Below are 20,769 nucleotides of genomic sequence, written 5' to 3' on the forward strand. Positions count from 1 at the left end.
ACCCCATATCAAAAGGTGAAACTCGGCTCCCACTTACACCACCAGACACAGTCTGGGGACCTCTCCCAAGCTACCACTGTCACATCAAGGTTCCCACAGCTCTTTCAGAAGGTGCTGGTGTGCTTAGAGCTTGGGCAGTGTTACTAGGGTGGGCACAGACCTGGCCTCAGCCAGGCCAGGCAGCAACTAGAAACTCTTCAGCCACAAATATGCAACAGCTCCAGCTAACAGGGCCCACAGGAGCCAGCAGGAGTTGACTTCTTGGAGCCTCAAGTTCCCATACTGCATGGTGCAAGCATCCTTTTCTGCCTTGTGCTGTGGTGAGTTTTAACAAGCACGTAGCAAAGGCAGACAGTCAGGGATGGCCCATACCATGAGGGTGACAGTCACCTGAGTCTACCAACTAATAGGGTTGGTAACAACCAAGTCACACTTGTTACTGGTGTGCTCTATGCATATGGCCTACAAAATGCTCTAAGAAGCGCTTCAGGTAAAATGTCTCCTTTAGAGAGCTGGCAGGGACGCCTACCCATATCCTTTTAGACCCACCCTCCTCTTTGTAAACCTTTCAAGGTCACCCTGCTGACTTTAGCTCTCTTTCTCTTGAGGTCCCCTACCCCTCCTAAAAGCACCTCAACATCACCATCCTCAAGCCCGAGTGCCCTAATCTGAGTACGATCCTGCTAATACAACCAGTCATCTGATGTATGTATGTGAGGATACACCCGAAATGAGATTTCCCCACCTCTGGCAAGGCAGTTCCAGTTCTCCCAGGACTGGTCAGGGTTTCACATCTCATCCTCCCCCATATCCAGGAAGTGACAGGCACCTGCACGTGGTAATTCACCTTCCCACCCCTGCTTCCCTCTCTCCCCATCCCCATCATTGCTACCTGCACGCCTGCCTGTGGCCGATCTCAGGTCCCTCCGGAGGCACAGGCCCTGCTTTTAGCTCTGCACAGGAGGTGGGAGCCAGGCACAGTCCATGCTGCTTGCAGAGCCCACAGCCAGCCCAGCTGGGGTTGCTCCAGCCCGGAGAAAGACACCTAATGCCTGAGTACACACTTCCCTCTTATGGCCGTGCCCGATACAGCAACCGCTCAGGCCTGCAGCATCTTCACTGGAGATATGATTTTCCTGTGAATATTGACATTTCCCATAGCCGCCTCTTACACTTGTCAGGCACAGACATCTCTCCCCTGCACTTTGGGCAAGCACGGAGCCAGCCTTGCCGCCCTGTTTGGCTAATGCTGCTCAACACACACCCTGTGCGCAGCGTGAGCGGGAAAGACAACTCGAGCGCTCAATATGTGTCCTGCCTGCAGCATCGCACTGTCTCTCCGGTGGACGCCCAAGCACCCACTCCTGGTCCTGGGGCAGATTTCCCCTGTGGTAGGGCACAGCCTCTAACATCTTTCCTTTCCTCAAGTTAAGCATGGCTTTTACTTACTATGATCTTGAAGGGAAAGTTTTTAACTACCTAGTTATGGGTAGGTTAGGGTTCTGTTCAATTTCTCCCTCACCCCATGCCACTGTATGGCAAAGCCTCTCTCTCTTCTATCCAAATAATAATACCCTTGCAAAAAGGAGAGGCAGCAGCCTTCTGTTTTCCTGTACTGACCTTTTTCCCTGGACTGAGCTTCAGGTAGCTGGTTCTTCTGTGCTCCCATCACCCGTAATACCAGACTGGCAATTCAAGAGCAATTCGCTGCACAGAAGGGGTAGTTTCCCCTTACATCTAATCTATGTCCACCTTCCCCCAGCCACCTAGTCAGTTCAGTTCATCGACGAGAAGGAAAACTAGTCAATTTTCCATGGGATAATCATCTGTTGGATCAGTGAGTTGAACTGACTCACTTTGCAGGTAGAAAACTGAGCATTAAAAAAAAAGCTCCTTTAGCCATGTCTTTTGTCAACTTGTCTATCTCCCTTCATCCAGTTTTTCTGAAGAGGAGAGGCAGCAGAATGAGAACTCGCAAAACTGCCTGGAATCTGAAAGGGGACAAACTGCTCCTTCCTTCTCCGAGCTAAGGTTTGGTCACTGCTCAGGTGCTAGTGTACTGTCCTCACCATCTCTCTTCTCTGCAGTATGCTGCCTTCTCACATGCCACCTTTGCAATTGCATCAGTAAGGGATGAAACAAAAATTATCAACAAAGACACATTTTCAAGGGAACACTGGTTTTAGTTCTATTCTTCACACAGGACCAGGAGAATAAGGAGGAACCTGTCCAGTCTCCTGCAGTACCAACAACGTTGTCAGAAGCAGCAGAAGCATTTGTAGTCCTTCTTGAAGTCCTCCACAGCAGCCTGATTGTGTTCTGCCAGGCTCAGTCCCCTTTACCAGGGTTTGCCAGAGCACTCCGCAGCCGTTGATAAAGTGAGACCACATCTGCTCTGAACCTCTTTGCCAGGCTACTGATGGGAGGAGGGTTTGGGGTCACTTCCGTAGTGCCAAAAGCCATAGGCCCAGATCCTCAAAAGTATTTAAGCACCTAAAAAGAAGTTAGGAATTAAAATATCATGGGGCTTTGGGTCCTAATGAGAATGCAGTTATATTGGTATTCAATGTTTTTGCTGATGCAGCTGATAGTGCTTGGAAAAGTTCTGCTCAAAAAAGAGCCCTATTCTGCTGACATAAGCTGCCTCCACACAAGGAGGGCTTCACTGGTACAACTCTGCTGCTACAGCGATATCACACGCATTTACATGTAAATTAGGGCTTTGTTTATACCGCACAGATGCAGCCTTTCACTTCATCCCGGATGGGGAGGGGAGAGAGAGGGTAATGGTCTCTCTGCTCTCATTTTATGGACTAAGAAAGCAAGGCACAAACGAAATGAACTAATTGGCTCAATATCACCCAACATGGGTGGCAGAAAAGGCAGAGACTCTGGTCATAGGTTACAGCCACCGGACTTTCTTCACTGCTAGAGGCAGGGTGACAAGATCCCCATAAAATAGGATCCCCATCACATCAACTACGCAAGGTCAAATCTCCAATGTGTCTGAGATGGAGGGGCTAGTAATGAATGCACTAGGGAGCCCTGAACCTAGGGAACTGAGGCGTATTTAGATGCATCAAGCGCTGTCAGAAAGTAACTGAACCTGAGACCTAAAGAAAGTTTCTACTACTACGCTGCTTGACCACTTGCCAACCTGAGCAGCAATACGCATGAGCGTCAATGAATGTCCATGGAGGACGGACCTGAGAGCTGAAGCAGTATGGGCGACTAACGACATACCACAGAAGCTACCGAGATTACCTTGCTTCCAACCACTGCTGCCCAAGTGAAAATGCACTGAATGCACCTCCATTCTGCCAATACTCCTGTATATTGACCTCAGATTCTGCCAGGACATATTTTCATTTATAAAAGCCGACATAAGCCAAAAATGATAAAATAATTGATCCTATCATCTCATTCATTCCTTCGCAAACCTGCCTCTGCTGCTCTACTAAATTATATATTTGACATGGTTATAAGTGGAATTGCATGGTGGGACCAAACTCATCATTTTTGCTAGTAAAGTTTTACCCTCAGATCAGCTTCTCTCAGTGGCAAACACAAGGGTTCCTGGAGTTACAGCTTTTGTTGGTCCCACAGTGCCAGTAAGTGACCTGAGAACACACATCACCGCACAGTTCCACTGTGATGGCATAAAGAAAGATCCAAAACTTGGGCTCCAGAAAAAGCAGGTGTTGCCATGGGTTGGATGAAACGTAGTGAAAGTGGGTGGATATTACTGCTGGCCTTAAGCTATAAGATACAGTCTAGCTCCATTGTAGAAAAACAGCATTCCAAAACACTGCACAAGTTACTGCCCAAAAGAGAAGCAAACATCCAGAAATTTGAACTGGGCGGGATGGAGGCGGACAGGGACATGACTTACTGAGTACTGTTTTGCACAGGAGTCTTGGGGATAGGGAATATGAGAAAAAGCAGATAAAGCATAGAGAAGAAGGCTCCAAACAAAGCTAGGATGATCTTGGTACTCAGCCCTGACTGAAACCTAGAGAAAAACAGCTCTGTGGTACTGTCTGAAAGAAGGCTGGAGCCATGAGCAAGGAAAGTGTCCTGCTGCCTGATTCCCTCACACCATTGGAAACATAACCTTATACACGTTTTGTAACTTTAAAAAAAAAAAAGTGTAAATACAGTTATTTACTTCTCTCCTAACTGAAGGATTAAGGTTTTGGCTAGCTGTATGTATCAAAAGGAATAACAGCTACAGGGGGTTAAGTCAGTCTGTCATTAATCCCCTCTGCCACACTGGATTGCTTCCCATGCCCTGATGTGCTGGCCAACACCCTGATCATACACGTCATCCCACCCCCTCTTACATCTGTTTTCTGGCTCATCAGACCCATATAATATACATCTTTCAGTCCCTGATATATCCTCTCAGGCCTCTCACATCTCTGATCGCAAACCTCCCATCCTGACTCCTTTCCCATTTCATCACAAAAACGTTACGCAAGCCTGGCTGGTTTCTCCAGGCAAACACACTGAACAGCAAACAGTTCCTCACATTTACAAATTCTGGTCAGTGCCCAGACACAGGTTCAGTCAAGGCTTCATTGAAAAAAAGAAAAAAAAAAAAAAAAGAGGGGGGAAATAGTCTGAACAGTCTTTTTAGCATTGTATAGCTTTAGAGGATATTTCCGGAATGATATTATTCTCTGAGCCAGTGAAACCGAAGCTGTGGTGAGCCTAGAACTGTAGCATTCACAGCAGAAGGTGTTAAGGACAGGGAAGGTCTCTCCTGGAGCAGAAACACAACTGTCAGCCAGATTAGCCAAATTTAAACCAACCAACTCCATTGTTTAGGCAGATGTACCTGCCTCTCCTTGCCTCCACCAGAAGGATGCAATCTGCTGCAGGCATTCACAGTTTACCTACTTATCAAGATATGCTGAGGAGAGATGATGGTCATTCCTATACCAGGCTAGCCAACCTTCCAAGCATCGGCCCTTCTTATGAGCTACGCCAAGGCCTCTCCAGCTTCCCATGAAGTTTAGCGAGGTGCTTGACAAATTCTCCTAGGGCACTCTCATAGCTATCGGCTTTCTTCAAGGGCTATTTGATTAGCTATAAGGTCCCCAACGAGCCTTCCACACTTCTGTTATTTCTTCTCCTATGCTTCAGACAGGCATTCTGCCATTCAGACCCAAACTAAAAACCAGGGTTCAGAGCTCCCCTGGAATCATTTCCCAGCACAGTCCCTGCTATTACAGGTTGCTATAACTGTGAAAGAAAAACAGGAAACAGAAATAATACTCACCTCACAGCCTTGCATCGGTCTGCCCAAACTGCAGCCTTTTCAATTACACTTTTAGCACTCATTCCGTGCTTACTTCAGTCTGCACCTGGAGACGGAAGATGAAGAAGAGGAAAGGCAGCTGGAGAATGTAGACTGTTCCCACTCAGAGCCTGACTGCTATTAACTGCCTTGAATGCAATGGCTGAGAAACTGCTTATTTTGTCTTTGTATTGCAAACGTAAAAGTCAAAGGCTTAGGCTTATTTCTGACTACAGCCACCTTAAGACCTTCCATCATGACTCTGCGTAGCTGCTATCATTCACATATGCGATTTTGTCTCAGTTATCAACTCTCTCCTTTCTCAAAGGAAATTCTTCCCATCAGTCACATCTTCGTGACAAGTTCTGATTATCTCTTACCACTTCAGAAGGCCCTCAGTCTCTCTGTTTGGGATGCTGGAGCAGAAAATTTTTCTGCTACGCTTCTCTGTCCCAGTGGTTACCCAATTGTCCCTTCCTGAATTTGCCGTTCTGCTGTTTCCAAACTTCACAACTTCACTCTGTGATCCCCAAACCTACAGACAGCTGGAAACAGTACCCACTGACTCATGTCAGTGATGTAAGTGCTCTGTTAATACAAGCTTGCTGCACAGCAATCCCTGCCCGTTGGACCTGTTACTTATGGTCCGCTCTTCCTTTTGACTCATTAAATTTTTTGATATGGTCCTTTGCTTCATTCAGTTGGCTGAGCAAGGCTCTTTGCTCTGCCAGCTCACAGGAATAGCATTCCTGAGACCTAAAAGGAAACTTAGAACTGGAATTTGCTGTTCTGGGTTTATTTGTCTCCTCAGTTTTGCAACTGCGTATTCCAGACGCGCAAGCTGCAGCCACCTCTGCGCAGGCACCTCATATGTGGTGACCTCATGACCATATCAGAGCCGCCCACAGGTGTGACTCCAGGAGCTCTGTGGGATGTGCTTGGTGCTGCCTATGGCAGCAGCTGTGCCCTGGAATGGCACCTCCGTGCTGGGACTTGTCTCCATGGACATCCTGGACTCTCCTGTCCCTGCAGCCCCAGAGTGAGCGTGGCCTTCCCTGACCCCTGCACTGTGCCAGGAAGGGACAGATGACCCTCGGACACCAGGTTACGCTGGCCCCACACTAAAGGCAGGGTAGGTCCTGGCAACGCAATGAGGTTCCATGTGCAGGGGAGCACTACAGCCGCTGTGTGAGACTGCCCGGTCCTGCAAGAGTTAACCAGTGGGTCCCTTAATGTTTTTTCTTCCTGTGTTTCCTAAACCAAAACTGAAACCATTGCATTGTAAGGGTTTGTGCTAGTTGGGTTTAAGGACAGATGAAGTAACCAGTCTGCAGGTACCTAGCTGAGGAAAGGGTTTGGGCTCTAATTGAACAGATAACACGACAGTGAGATCCAATGCCTGGCAGGTGAAGCAGTTTATCCTCTCCAGAAGTAAGGCATTAGCAGATGAAACTCCTCCGTGCGCAGGTGGGTGGGGAGTGGAGGGTGCTGCCCCACACATGCCCGGTCATCGTAGACTGGTGGACCACCTGCACCCCACGGCACAAACTGGTCAGTACAACTCAATCCATTCTGTTCAAAGGGAGAGGAGGCAGGAAGAAAATGCCAACAGCCAACTATGGCAACGGGGGAAAAAATTCCTACAAAAAAAGTTCTACAGTATGTGGTCCCCTGGTACTCTTCTCTCTCTCTTGCTCACTCATTTTCTTTTTTCATTATAATATTTGTACATTTCCTCATAGATCACTTCAACTCTGCAAAGCCCTCCCCTCCTTATCCAGAAAAAGCTCAGCAGCAAGAGGGGTCCCTGTGCCTCTTCCCCACCAGTGCTCCTGACTGCACCTTCACTGAAGCCAGTCCGCTTGCACAAGCGCCCAAATGCCGAACAGGGGTGTTTGCTCATTTGATCACTAGGTCCTTCCCAGCAACACCAGTCTCCCCCATGCTCCCGTCCTGCAACATGAGAGAGGGGACATGGCCCATCCCATCTTAGCTGACGGCTCTGTCTCACTGCATACCGAAACCAGGTGAAGAAAGAATGCTTCTCAGGCAAGTCCATACCTGCTTTAGTGGCAGTCATGATATGGGAGCGGCCACAGAGAGCAAGAAAAGGAACAAGGTCTCACACAGCTCTAACCCCACATGGTCCCACACCCAGCCTGCGCTTGTTACCCCTGAGCCTGTGTTTGTACCCCTCATTACAAAAAGCCCTCTTCTCCAAAGGTGACCCAGAGATTTGAAGCGTACTGGCCACATACTACACATACTGGCCACAGCCTACAAATAGGCTGAAACCAGGCTGTGAAGCTCTCCCAAGTCTTCTTGAGGGAAAAAAAAATGCCTGTCTTTCACAGAAGCTAATTCAGTTTTGTTAGGAACTACATGTTCATATTGAATTTGCACTGAGATCCATGAGAAAGGCTCCAAGATGTGACTATAATACAAAAAAATAACTACCCATAGTAGTAGCAAATCCCCCAAAAAATGATGAGACCATTCTCTCAAATTCATTTGCTTAAACCTGTTAACTTTCCGTTGCGTTAACTGAGATTTCTTCTGATTGATTGTTTCAAGTTACATTCTAAGAAACACCATGGCCCTTCCCTCTCAATTACACTGGAGAAATCAAAGGTCATACTCTTCCGCCTCTTCAGTAGGTGATTAACCATGTTAGGCTCTTTCCTTTCTAACAATTAACACCCTGCAACTCGGAAACCTCTGGATGCCTTCCCCTTCCCACTCCCTCACCAAGACGTATACAAGTTGTATAATAGACAGCGCACAACTACATGTGCTTTGTGGTTTGCAGAGCACCTTTCCCCTGGTGTTGTCCGTGGGATGTTCGGTCACCCAAAGTTAGTAACGTTGGCAATACCTACCCCTGAACTAAACACAGCGTTTAGTTTACCCGGTCTTTGAATGAAGTATGTGTTTCCAAACCCTGTCAGAAAATACTCAAATTCATAGCCAAATACATTATGATTTTTAAACGCTGCCACGGGCAAAGTTAACAGACTGGCAACTACAACTGTAAGAGATACTAGCTCAGCAAGGCAGCCGAGCATACGCCTATCTGTAAGCCCAAATTTAAATCCTATTGACTTAAGCTCTGCCTGCAGCTTGTCTGCAGGGTTTCCTATCAGGTCCTTCACTACCCAGGTGGACTTGAGCCAAGGTAACACCTTTCCCAGGTCGATCCTAGGCAGGAATGGGCATGACTGTAATTAAGTCTGGCCTCCTAAGCAAAACAGTCCGAGAGTTTCACCCAGGGGTTCCCCTGTCAGACCTGCCACGGGTTCCTTTATCTTTCACACAGCCCATGGCGACAGGGCCCGAGGCCTGCGCGCCCTGGGGCGACCCCGCCGGGTCTTGGAGGAATCGCTTCGCTCATCAGCTCCCCCGATTCGGAGCAGCGAGGGCAGGCGAGGGGCTCCCCGGCAGTCTCACCCGACCTCGGCCCTCTCCCCGCCCCAGCGACCGGGGTGCGCCGCGGGACGGAAGCGGCACCAGCCGGCGCAACCCGCGGCGCTGCCCCCTTCGCCTTAAGGAAAGGGCTTAGGGACGCGCACGGTCCCTCCCGGAGGGACGGGCGGCCTCTCACGGCCAGCACCGGCACCCCCAGCCCCGGCCTGCCCGCCCTCGGCCCCCGGCACAGGACCGCCGACACCGCCGCCTCACACCCAGCCCCGCGAGCTCGCCCCGGCGCCCGCCCATTGGCTGCCACCTCAGTCACCGCCCTGCTCCACCCTCCCGCCATTGGAAGGAACCCCGCTGTTCTCTCCTGCCCCTCCCTCCACCTCGCGCTGCGATTGGCTAGCTCGTCTCCTTATCTTCGTTCCCGGTTCCATCTCTGCCAAGTGATTGGGCAGCTTTCACCTTCTGGCTCCACCTCCCTCCGAACTGTCTTCTTTGCGATTGGACAACCCCCTTCCCTCGCCTCTCTCCCCTCCCATTTGATTGGAATATGGGGCTCTCATTGGTCCCTGTCCCCCGGGCCCCGCCCCCTCCTCCTGGCCTCTGCCGCCGGCCTCGCACGCGCGCCGAGGCGTCGTTGCGGAGGCCGTCCCCGAGCGTGACGTCTCTGCCGGTGATTGGAGGAAGCGGCGGGTCGCGCTTCCGGTGCGGCGCGACGCGGCCGGGCGGGGGCGGCGGAGCGGGCGCAGCGCAGGGAGCGGCGCCGGAGAGGCACCGGCGGGATGGAGCGGCCCGAGCGGGCTGCGGCGGCGCTGGGTGCCCAGCCCCGCGCCAACGGCTGCAGCGGCGCTGCCCACGGCGCCCTCCGCAACGGCTACGTGCGTGGCCTGCCCGCGCCCGACACCCAGGTGTGCGCGGCGGGCGCCCTCCGCCGCCCGGGCGGGGCCGGGGGTGCCGGGGGGCTCCGCGGGCGGGCAGGGTGTGTGAGGCTGTCGTCGGTGCTCTCTTCCAGGCGAGCGCCGCCGCCTCGTCCCTGAGGGCGAGCCTCCCGCCCCGGGTGGGCTGGGGAGCTGGGGGAGCCTGCAGCCGCCCCACGGGCCGTCGCCTGTGGGCTCAGGGGAGCCGTCGTCTCCCGGAGTGTGGCTGTTGGGGAGTTAGGCAAAACTTGGCCGGTCGGCGGGGGTCGGGTTTGTGTCCCCCCGGCCCTCGGCGGGGGAGGGAGGGCAGCGCCGCGGTGCCAGGCCTGCCTCGGAGCGCTGCGCCGGGGCGGGGGGGGGGGGTGTCCTTTGCCAGGCTGGAAACTTTATGTGAAACGGCTGGACCCCAAGTCATTGCTGTAGCCTTACTGCAAGGCTTCGGTTGGCAGCAGAGCTTTACACTTCAACCTCACTATGTTATAGTATGTCTGTGCTTTAGAAGAAAATATTTTAGCAGTTCTTTACCGCTGTTCTGTTGTTACAGGTGTGATGCATGGGGCTATGGGTACAAGTAGCCTTGAGTAGGGACTTCCCTCTACAGAAGAGTTAAAGGTTGATGTAGCTCTTCCCATCTTGCTGTATTAACACCCTGTGGTGCGCGTGTGTATTTCTGCTTTCACACTTCCAGTTGTGTCTCTGCAAAATACTAAACTTTTGTGTTATTGTGTGAGGTACCTAATGGTTCTCATGAAGGCAATCCCAGCGGTACGGAATACGTCATGTTTCCTTGGACGTCTAAAGCTGCTCAAGGAAATCCTTCCTCCTTTGCCATCCTTCCTGTTGCTCCTTGGTTTCACTCCTGTGCTGCCCCTTCTGTTTTTCCAGCGTAGGCTTGTGCAGTCACTGTGTGAACCAGATTGTGAACTGATGCAGGATAGAACTAAACTTTTTAGTTGTTGTTGCTCAGTTAACTTTAAGCCAGGACTCTTACTGTATTTCTTTCACTGGGTGGACGCTCACAGTCTTGCCCTGGCGCTTGGGAGGGGATAGCACAGTGCTGGGAGCGAACAAATGGAGGAGGAGAGTACAATACATTTGTTTGGCAGCAGTGTCAGCTTGTACTGTTTCAGGGAGCTATGGCATTGGTAGTCTTGCCTTGCAAATACCAAGCACTGCTGACTGTAAAACTGTAGGTGTAAATCTTTGCACTAAGACCAAGCGTAGTGGTGGTGAGTGTTCTTCTGTGACTGTTTTTTCCCCCCCTCTGTTTTTACAAGAAGAAGGTCTGAATACAGTTCTGCTTCAGAAGAACAGAGAAGTGGAGTAAGGAAGCATTTTCCTCAATGATTTTGTTCAGCTGTGTATCTGGAAAACATGGGGGATGCAGCATGTGAATGGAAAAACCATCAACGTCGAACTGAGGAAGCTTAAAAACCTTGCTGGTTTATGAGACATTCTATTCAGTTAGTATCTTGCATGTGATACCATGCTCAAATATGTCTTGGAAGCCTGAGGCGTTTGACATAACTATTTCTAAAGGGAGCAAGGCTCATTGCAGAAGTGGCCATGAGAAATGTTAGCAAAACGCCCAAGTGTAGCATAGCTGTCAGAGGATATAAGAAGAGTATAAGAAAGTTTCATATCTTTCTGGCAGCTGCTTGCTGGTCAAGCAGAGATTTATGATTAGGAACTTTGCGTTCTTTTCTCTATAATTTTATGTGGGACAGATTGCTAACTTTCAAAATGAGAGTCTAAATGTTAGAACGTGACTGGAAGAAGTGACTGTTCAGGGGTACAAGCCACATACAGCTTTCTCAAATAGCATCAATGGTGGATGCTTAGAGCTGCTAAAGATATGGTTGCTGATGTATCACAGATTTGGCTACTTGATTGGCCTTTTGGCTTTTGAGTTTTGGCTGTTGGGCCTTTACACAGGAGAAGGGATACATCTTAAGGCTTACTGTGTGTTGAATGTATTTGTGTGTGTATATATCTATACTATGTACATACCACGTACAACGCTTGAGAATCTGCAAGTGAAGAGATCTGTGGAATGCAAAGTAATCAAGAACCAAAAAGGTTCTTACAAGGCTTACTCGCGAGAGTGGAATTCTTACTTACTAGAAAAAAAACAGAAAAGTAAGGATGGGAGGAGGGAAAAGGTGCTTTTGGGAGAAAGCCTATGACGAGGACTTTGAGAGAAGAGGCAAGAAGAGATCTAGATAAAATGAATAATACTGATGGGAAGAAGAGCGGGAAGGAAAGCCTTTGGTATAAAGAAGTGTTGCAGTCGCTGGCAACTTAAGTGGAAAGGCCTTGAGCTTCTGAGAGGGGAGCTTCGACACAGGGTAGTACATCACTGTGTCTTCCTGTAGGGCTTGATAGTGCAGGAAAGCTTTACCCATTTTTAACGATATGAAAAAAGGAGTCTGCCCCTACCTAGGACATCTCTGCCGTGGTTGCACAAGTAAGTTTTTGAGGGTTTTGGTTTGTTTGGTTTTGTTGTTGTGTTTTTGTTCTTTTTAACTCTAAAAAAAAAAAAGTTTAGATTCAAGGGTATTATCCTTATGACATAGATTTCAGGCTTTCCTTACAACTCTCTCCACAGAGAGAGACTGGTGTTTAACATAGTGTGGGCTCTTTGCTGTTATTCCAGCATCAGCAGAAGTGGGTGAAATTGTTCACCTTAATTTTTAAATGGGTTGTATTACTTTGTGTCCTGCTGGGATCTGAACTGCTAATACTTCCCCTTGGTAAGAGGAGAGGGGAGTTTGCTGCCTACTAAGACTGTGCAGTAACTGACTTTGGCTACCTCGGAGATTACTCTCCTAGACACCGATGATATTTCATTAATCGTTTGAAGTTAGGGTTTCAGTTTATTAAAAAAACATTCTGTTGAAATACTAAGATAAATAACAGCTCTTTATTTGGCTTTGCTGGGAAGTCCTGTGTTCAAATGACTTCAATTCTGCTAACAGTTAATCTGTTTAGAGATTAAAATTCTATGAATGCAACAATCTTGCTATAGGCACCTTAATTAAAAGAGGTTGAAGAACCATCTAGCAATTAAAAATCGTGGGATATTGGAGGAAAGTAAGTAGCTTATTTCTAACTGTGTACAGTTAAGGGAATGCATGGTTAGGAAGAATCTATGTAATCTATGGATGGGTTCAAAACTGATTTAATGCTTCGCTGTAATACTGCACTATGTAAGATGAAAGCCTGACATCTCAAAGGGGATTGTCGTGATGTGAGGAACTGAACACAGCCAGGAGAAAGAAAGCAAATCTAAATAAAAGAACAGTGAACTTGCCTCTTCAAGTTGTGCATGATTCTGCTTTTTATGTCCTTCTGGTCTGTTGGAGAGAGTGTTAAGTGAGTTCAGTAGAAAAAAGGTATTTAGGATCTATCAAGATGCTTGTGGGAATAATACAGAGTGCAGGGAAAACTGCCTCTTCTTTCTGCAATGCAGTTTTAAACTGGAATTTATTTATCCATTAGAGTGTTTTGCTCTGAAGCAAAACGCTAATGGTTTTCTAATACTGCATCTGAAAAAAATTTTCTTGCTTAAAATAAGGAGATTGGGATATATTTAATGGGACAAGGTGCCCTTACTTTCCATGATAAGTTATTGGAATCTACCTATTATTGTGAACACACTTTTGGTAATGTGGTTTTTTGGACTCTTTAATTGAGCTTCTCACCTTAGAATGGTTCTGTTAGGCTTCTAGAAATTGAAGAAGAAATAATCTGAAACCAAAAAAATAATGGTAATATGGGTTTTAGATACAAAGTTCTTAATTTTTGTTATGCATGCTATCTCCAAGTCACTTAGAAGCTGGAATGATATAAACAAATTTTAATTTCCCTGATGTTTCTAGAAGGCCTTCAAGTGCCATACTAGGGCAATCTCCAGATAGCGTATTCATACATCGTTTTGTAAACAAGTTCTCATACTGCTTCCTCGGGAAGACAAGGAATAGTTTGGTTGAAGAGAGTGGGAGAACTGTGGGGTTTGCATTCCTTTAAAACTGTCACAAGTCCTGAATTCTTACAGCTATTAAAATGGACAGCGAGATTATCTTTTTTTTTTTTTCCCCCTCTGAAAGCCTTGGTCTGTACATGTTAAAAACAGCTTGTGTGGTCCTGTGATTTGTGGTTTTTTTTTTTTAGAGAGAGCGATCATACTGCTTGTAGGCTTATTTCTTGAGATGCCTCAGAGTGCAGGGGAATGATGTCTTCACCTTAATTTTATAGGTATTTTTGCTGGATTTCAGGTTAGTGTAATTTCCCTGGGAGAGCATGCTTATGAAGGTGACTGCAACAAATACTGCAAGTTTTTCTTGTTACAGTGAGTTAGTGGTGGCAGCGTTGTGAATAAACCCTTGTTTCAGATGAAGGTTAGGATACGATGAAGATGTGTAAAAGGGAATTTGAGTACAGAATTGTGGTGGCTTTTTCACATCAGCGCACAAATTTAAAATGCAAGTGTTTCTGATAAAGAAGAAAAAAAAAATGATCTTAGAGAACTAAATTTCATTAACCTATTCACTAGCAAGTGATTGTTCCCCCTTACTGAGTGTTTGTGAGACTGCGTCTTCAGTACTGTATCCAGTTTTGAGCTCCCCGGAAAGATGCTGACAGCGCCATGTGAATTTGTGAATCCAGTGGAGGGCCCCCAAGAAGCAGAAGAGGCTGGACCATGAGAGCTGGGTTTGCTCAGCCTCAGAGGAGAAGGCTCAGCAACTCTTGGAAGTGTCAATAGGATGAGAGGCAACAGATATAATTTGGAAGAATGGGAAATTTTGATTACGTATATGGAAAGTAATTTTTCCATGAGGGTAGTAAAATACTGGAAGAAGTTGCCCAGAGAGGCTGTGAGATCTCCATCCTTGGAGGTGTTCAAGACTAGATTGGACATAGCCCTTGGCAAACTGCTGTGATTAGACATGCTTTGTGCTGGGGGTTGGACACGATGACCACTGGAAGTCCCTTCCAACCTTGTTTATTCCATGGTTACAGAGATAAAGTCATGGATTGCAGGAGGGTTTGCCCAGGCTTAGACATTAGCGTTTAATCCTTGAACCCCTCTAAAAATGTGTGCCTTAGGGCTTGTAGCATGCTCTCTGAGGAAACATCAGACCTGAGGAAAGAAATTATTACTTTCTGCCTCTTGCTTGGCTTTTTGATTGACTAATGTAAAACTGAAATGAATAGAAAATTGGCTGGCCTAGAAAAGACTGTGATCTCCTTCAGATGTTTTAATTGACAAAACTCAATTTCTGAAAAAAGTGTACTTTTGCATGAGGTTACTTTTCTAATACCAAATTTAATTATAAAAGACTATAAACCTTTGTGGAAGGAATAGCTACCCAACATGTTATCTGGCTAAATGAATATTTGAGGCCATCATATTAAATTAGTAGATGCAGCGCTTGTACTTGTTGAGAATTTGTGTATCTGTACTGGTACGAAAACAAACGCCTGTGGTAGCTGTTGATGTGACTGGCTTCTCTTAGATTTGAATATGTGCTACTGAGAAGTCAGTTTGGATAAAGTGTTAAAATCTTTCAATTGCATTTGGACTGCCATTTCAGATTTAGATGGTGATAAACCTTAAATGCTATAATAATTTTTTATAGATAAGTGCAAGTTTATTTTTTGTTATTGTAACTAATTGAGCAATGTGTCATGTTATATTTTCCTGTCTTAATCGTACAGCAGAAATGTTGTTTTCCTGAATGTCATACTTTCAATTTATTGGAGAAAAAGCTTTATCTTAATTATCTGTTGACTTCAGTTTCTCTGGGAGGAACATAAAACATCAGCCCAGCTTCAATGAGGTTTCCAATTTTTTTTTTTTTGCCTTCATTAAGGAATCACTCCTAGAAAAAAAAAAACCTTTCTTAATTGAAAAGTATAGTCAAGATGAATACTTACAGTTGAGAAAGAAGGAGCTATACATTTAGGAAGTAATGGGGTTTAATGTCTGTAAAAAAATAAGTGAGAGTGAATTCTAAAGTACATCAGGAATGCTTTCAGAGGTATCTGAGAGCCTAGAGATGGCTTGGTAGTGAACTGCTACAGACCTGTGCTGTCTTTGGAGATCTTTATTGTAAAATACATTTAGTAATTAAGTGTGCAGTTAAGGGGTTCTCTGTCAAAATGCTAAATCTACTTAAAATCTACTGAAGACACTAGATAAAGTAACATATTAAGTTTAATGTAAACCATCAGGAAAAAAGTGTCTTCTCAGTAGGATTCAAATTGTCATCCATGTATAGCAAGCAAAAACCACCAAACTTATTGGCGTCATTCACTTGCTTAAAAAAACCCCCAAAACAAACCAAAACCCCAAATAACACTTAAAGGTTATGAAGGTTTATACTGTTTGTGTAAATGTGGCAAGTGCATCTTACCAGAGGAATGCCAGATTTGTTGGGAGTAACTAGTTTCAACTCAAAATATTTTATAATACCTGCTGACAAGAACAAATACTTAATTAGGAATACACTCAAATGTTTATAAAAGCTTGTTTTGTAAAGCAAAAGTTTCCCTCCTGTGATACTTTTTTTTTTTTGAAAGCTTAAAATGTTATTCAAATCAGTTCATTCTGATTTCTGTTAGTAAGCACTTGGTCTTTTTACCCATGCAACAGTCTGAGATCTGAAGTCTAATAACAAAGCAGTGCAAGGAAAAGGGCTGGAGGTGACAGTAAAATTACCAGAGAATACGGCTTGGATCAGCTGCCTGTGTGGAATTCTCACTTAGTGCTGTAGTTTCAGTAGTGCTGACTCCCTTGATCCTTTATAATAAACGTGACGACTTTTGAGAGTGGAGGCACATCTTAGAAGAGAGTTGCATCCCATATCTCTCGGTTTTATTCCATGTAGTTGGTAGGAATCTGACAAAAAAGCAAGCAATTCATGGAAGTGGCCTTGCATGTTGTTTCTTAAAAAAAAAAAAAAAAAAAAAAAAATTACAAAGCTGCTAGTAAAATTTCTGTACTATGTGTGGTATGTGGCAATGAGAAGCTACTAAATTTTAATAAGAATTTAGCGGAGTTGTGTTCCAGCATAAGTAATCCTTTTAAGGTGTTTACATAAAGTCTGCCAGGTTCATCTGACTCTGTTCTTCCTGGCAGCGTGAAATGAAACAGCCTCTTTAATACAGAGCGTTAGGGTTTTCCTGGGGTAGGAGCGTAACCAGTTGTTGTGTACTTCGCTCTTATTGTGTGCGCTGCATCTTGTCCTTGTAGCATCTTCTCTCCTGCCTTGCAAGGTGTGCACCCGGATTCCTGTGATAAGTCCTGGGGGTTGTCCACAGTAGTGTCTGCAAATGTGTTTAAGCACGCCTTTTGTCTTCTTATAAGACTTCTCCTTCCCTAATGGTTTTGAAAGTTAAGCGTGGTACCGTTGGAGAGTTTGGCTTCTTCTGCGCTCCTTTGCATCTACCGATTTCTACCATGCTGACTTTGTTTAGGGTGAGTTCTTATCCAAGTTGTCTGCTGACACAGATATAGCGAATATACTAAAACCCCTTTTTCCTATTGGTTTTGAGAAATAAATTTGTAATGAATAGAAAGTAAAGTTCAGAATAATGCCAGTCTCATATGTGCCCTGTTTCGGGTGCTGACAGTGAAAGCATAATTAACACTAAAATATCTATCTGCTGGTTTCACTTTACCTTCTTTGTAAATCCGTGACAGGGCGAGCTATGGTGGTCCTTTTCTGAAGATCCTACTGTCCAAATTTAGAAAAGGGAAAGTGGTGAAGGGTACTAGTAAAAGCAATTTTACTGCTAACTGCTGTTTATGAATAGCAATTTTTTTTGGTGCTCTGATAAAGGAGTTACCTTCACATCTAGTAGGGTAGTGGAGATTGTAATCAATAAAGCACGCAATTGGATGTATTCTAGTGTGAATTTATGCCCAATGGGTGGCTTAAATGGGAACTATTTCTCTGTAGATTACACTATTCTGTCCCTAATGCAGGATGACCAGTAATCATACTAAGGTAACTGCAAAAGGGGTATTTTGTGAGTTGTTTTCCATATATGTTGTTAAAGAATTTGAATAACTTGGGATAGGCAGAAATACCTTTTCTGTCTGTGGAGCTGGTGTCTCGTTGGTACTTGACGGTACTTGACCTTAAGGCATTGCAAGATCTGGTGTTTGCTGGAGGCCAACATGGTCTTTAAAGCATAACTGTGGAATGGATGGGTAAAAGCATCAGGTTGTGTGTGCTTATGCTGCACGTGTGTACATCCACAATCCCATCCTCTGCCTGTACTAGGCACGCCATCACGCTGCTCATAATGATTCTAATTTGCTGGATGAATTAAATCTGAAGTCAGTTTTGTAATGTAACATCTTGTAAATTGGAACTGTTTGTTACCAGGTTGGGGAGATGATTATAGTCAGATGCCCTGATGCATTCTGCATAGACCAGTGCAGAACCAATCTTTCTGGCTGTAGCTGTGTGATGCTACTCAGTAACTGTTACGATACTGGTTTATGTGATTTGTTTCCCCAGCAGCCTGGCCCGACACGGGCACTACCTGTGGCTAATTGAGAATGCCATCTCTTGGTTGCCTTCTGTAACCATTTGGGTGGTGCTCTCTGATTTTTCTCCTGCAGTTGAGTTTCTTAATGTGATGGTGCTCTTCTGTGTACATGCAGTCCGGGTAGTACAGAAAAGAGAGATGTAGGTGAGCATACATTGGCTTTTTTGAACCACACATTTTGGTGAACTCTGACTTTTCTTTGTAGTCTCCACTTAGATATGCAGTATATTCTAGTTCAAAGGTCGTGGCTCACTTTTTTTATGGCTTCAACAAGTCTTATGATAGCAGTCTTAATCTTGCATGCTTTTTTCCCTCCCCCAGAAAAGGAAATTAATCACTAAGCGCACCCACCTTCTTTGTTGGTCTCTGGAACTGAACTTGCTGCTCTTCGGCAGTGGGCTTATAGTTTGCAGCATGTGAGCCTTCATTGGAAGGCAAACATGCAGATTCATAAGGCATTCTTGAAAAAAATGAGTAGGCTTGTATCTAAAATGTGGCTATGAATGTCTCTTCTATAGGCAATTCTAGAGTGTATTTATAGTCATAGTATGCTTCATGAAAAGTCTGTGGAATTGCATTCAAAATATTTCTTTAATGTTTAATTCAGATAGGATGGCATAGAAGTTTTTCAGGTTATGTGGTAGCTGAAATGAGAGTATAAGGATGTATAAGCACATTGGTAGAAGAACACTGGGAGATGAAATTGATTTGAGTATGTGTTGGATCAATACAGGTATTCCCAAAAGGGCCTTTCTCAGTGAAATGTTGCTTTTGACCAGGTGGAATAACTTGTTTAGTTTTAGCATTTGTTACAAGCAGAGACACCTCTCAAGACCTGGAAAAAATCGGTATGCCTTTATTCTGATTAAAATTGTCTATAGATTTGGGTTTGTTGGTTGGGGTTTTTTTCAGTAGCTATTTTTTGGTATTAAGTAACCTCAGATCTATACTTCTAGGATGTAGCCTTTCATCTCTTCCAGGTGAACTTCCAGTTACCTGGGAAAGACATTAAAAGCTTTGATGTGATCTCTGTTAGATGCTTGATAATTTGCAAAATAGTCACTACCAGTTTTCTGTCTGCTTACCCAGAAATCAGCTACTATTAGACAGTGACAGGTATGTCATGTCCCTGCTCCTGAATAGCTGGTCTTCGCAGCCTGGTCTGTCAGCATGAGGACACAAAATTCAACTTTAATTCATCAGACTGTGAAATTGTAGTAATTGGAGCTCTAGTGCATGATCTTTCTCAGATCTGGATGCAATAAAATTCTATGGATTCATGAATTGGAGCCATAGTGATACAGTTAAGCAATCTTGAGAGTAATAGAGAAGAGAAAGCTTTCATGGCTTTTCCTCTGCAGCGTTGGCTCAGCGAGTCTGTTGCTTGTCCTGGTGCTGGTGCCCCTCCTCTCTCCCCAACAGCTGCTGGCTCTTGTTTGCTGAGATCTATCAAATGAGTTTGTGGAGCAATGCCGTAAAGATTATTGTGGTCTAATAAATAACCTTCTGCAAGCCATTATATTTCCAGCCTGGATCAGATTGGTGTTGGAAGGATGCTATGCTGAAAGTCAGATTGGCCTTAGTTGTGCAGGCCAGAGGGCGATGCAGATGGTTCGGAGTGGGGGTGAGTGGGGCAGGGGCAGTTCCTTTGGCTGACACTGTTCCTGAAGAAAACAGTATATGAACCTGTCGCCTTTGCTAAAGATTTAAATTGCCGTCATCTGAGCTGCAGTGTGGTAAGCAATGGTTCTTGCACCTGTTCTAAAGCACGGTAATTTTCTGACTTAAGCTGCCACTGTATGCAGTATGTTTTTAAAACTACTTCAGTATTAAAGCCTCAAAGTGCTGCAAGCTAGTTACCTGCATCTGGGGTAAGCGCTGCTGCTGAAGTCCCTTCTGTGTCTTTGATGTTTTGTTTCCGCACTTGCACCAATTCTGAAGTCCCTACAACTATGGTGACCAAATCGCGTAATTGTTCTGGTTGAAACTTTGTTTTGCTCTGCGGCTATCTGGATGTCTGTGTGAGCAAAAGAGGAGAGGTAGAAATGAGTATCAGGAGGAAGGTGGTGGTGTAGTTTATACCCAGTAACTGCATAGCTATAGCATAACTGTGTCCTAAGAGCAGACCCATGCTTCTGAAAAATTACATTCAAGATATTAATACCAGGCTTGAAATACAGACTTGTTCCAGCATCTGAGATGAGCAGGTGTCACTGTCCAAATAATGCAGTGTCTGGGGAGCCCAGCAAGTATGTGTGCTTCTACTGATCCATCAGTTGTTACAGAGATCAGCACAGCTCTGGCTTCCTTTCCCATATGATAGTATGAGTGCCATAGGTGAATAACTGGTTTTATTCTGTCTGCTGGCCCCCACCCCTCATTAATTATTTGCCGTTGTCCTTTTTTCATGTATTTAGGATCAACTTTTTTTTCTAGGTGTTGATATTTCTTTGCTTAGAATATTCTAAAAATAAATTTCTCATTATATCTGGCTACAAATTGCAATTTGAATACAGTCTGGAGAAATTCGAGCAACATCATAGATAAATCCTTGTCCTAGCCCTCTTTTCA

General features: G+C 45.3%; 1 protein-coding gene across 1 annotated transcript in view; it reads left to right on the plus strand.

Moving 5' to 3' along the window:
* Positions 1-9,433: 9,433 nt before the first annotated feature.
* SPTLC2 (serine palmitoyltransferase long chain base subunit 2) overlaps positions 9,434-20,769 on the plus strand; it is an 86,337-nt gene continuing 75,001 nt past the window's right edge. The window contains exon 1 of the mRNA XM_054198857.1: positions 9,434-9,624. Within this exon, the coding sequence (XP_054054832.1) occupies positions 9,499-9,624 (126 nt within the window). The 5' untranslated portion in view covers positions 9,434-9,498. The remainder of the gene's footprint in view (positions 9,625-20,769) is intronic.

This window comes from Rissa tridactyla, chromosome 4 (assembly GCF_028500815.1).
Source record: "Rissa tridactyla isolate bRisTri1 chromosome 4, bRisTri1.patW.cur.20221130, whole genome shotgun sequence".
NCBI lineage: Eukaryota > Metazoa > Chordata > Aves > Charadriiformes > Laridae > Rissa > Rissa tridactyla.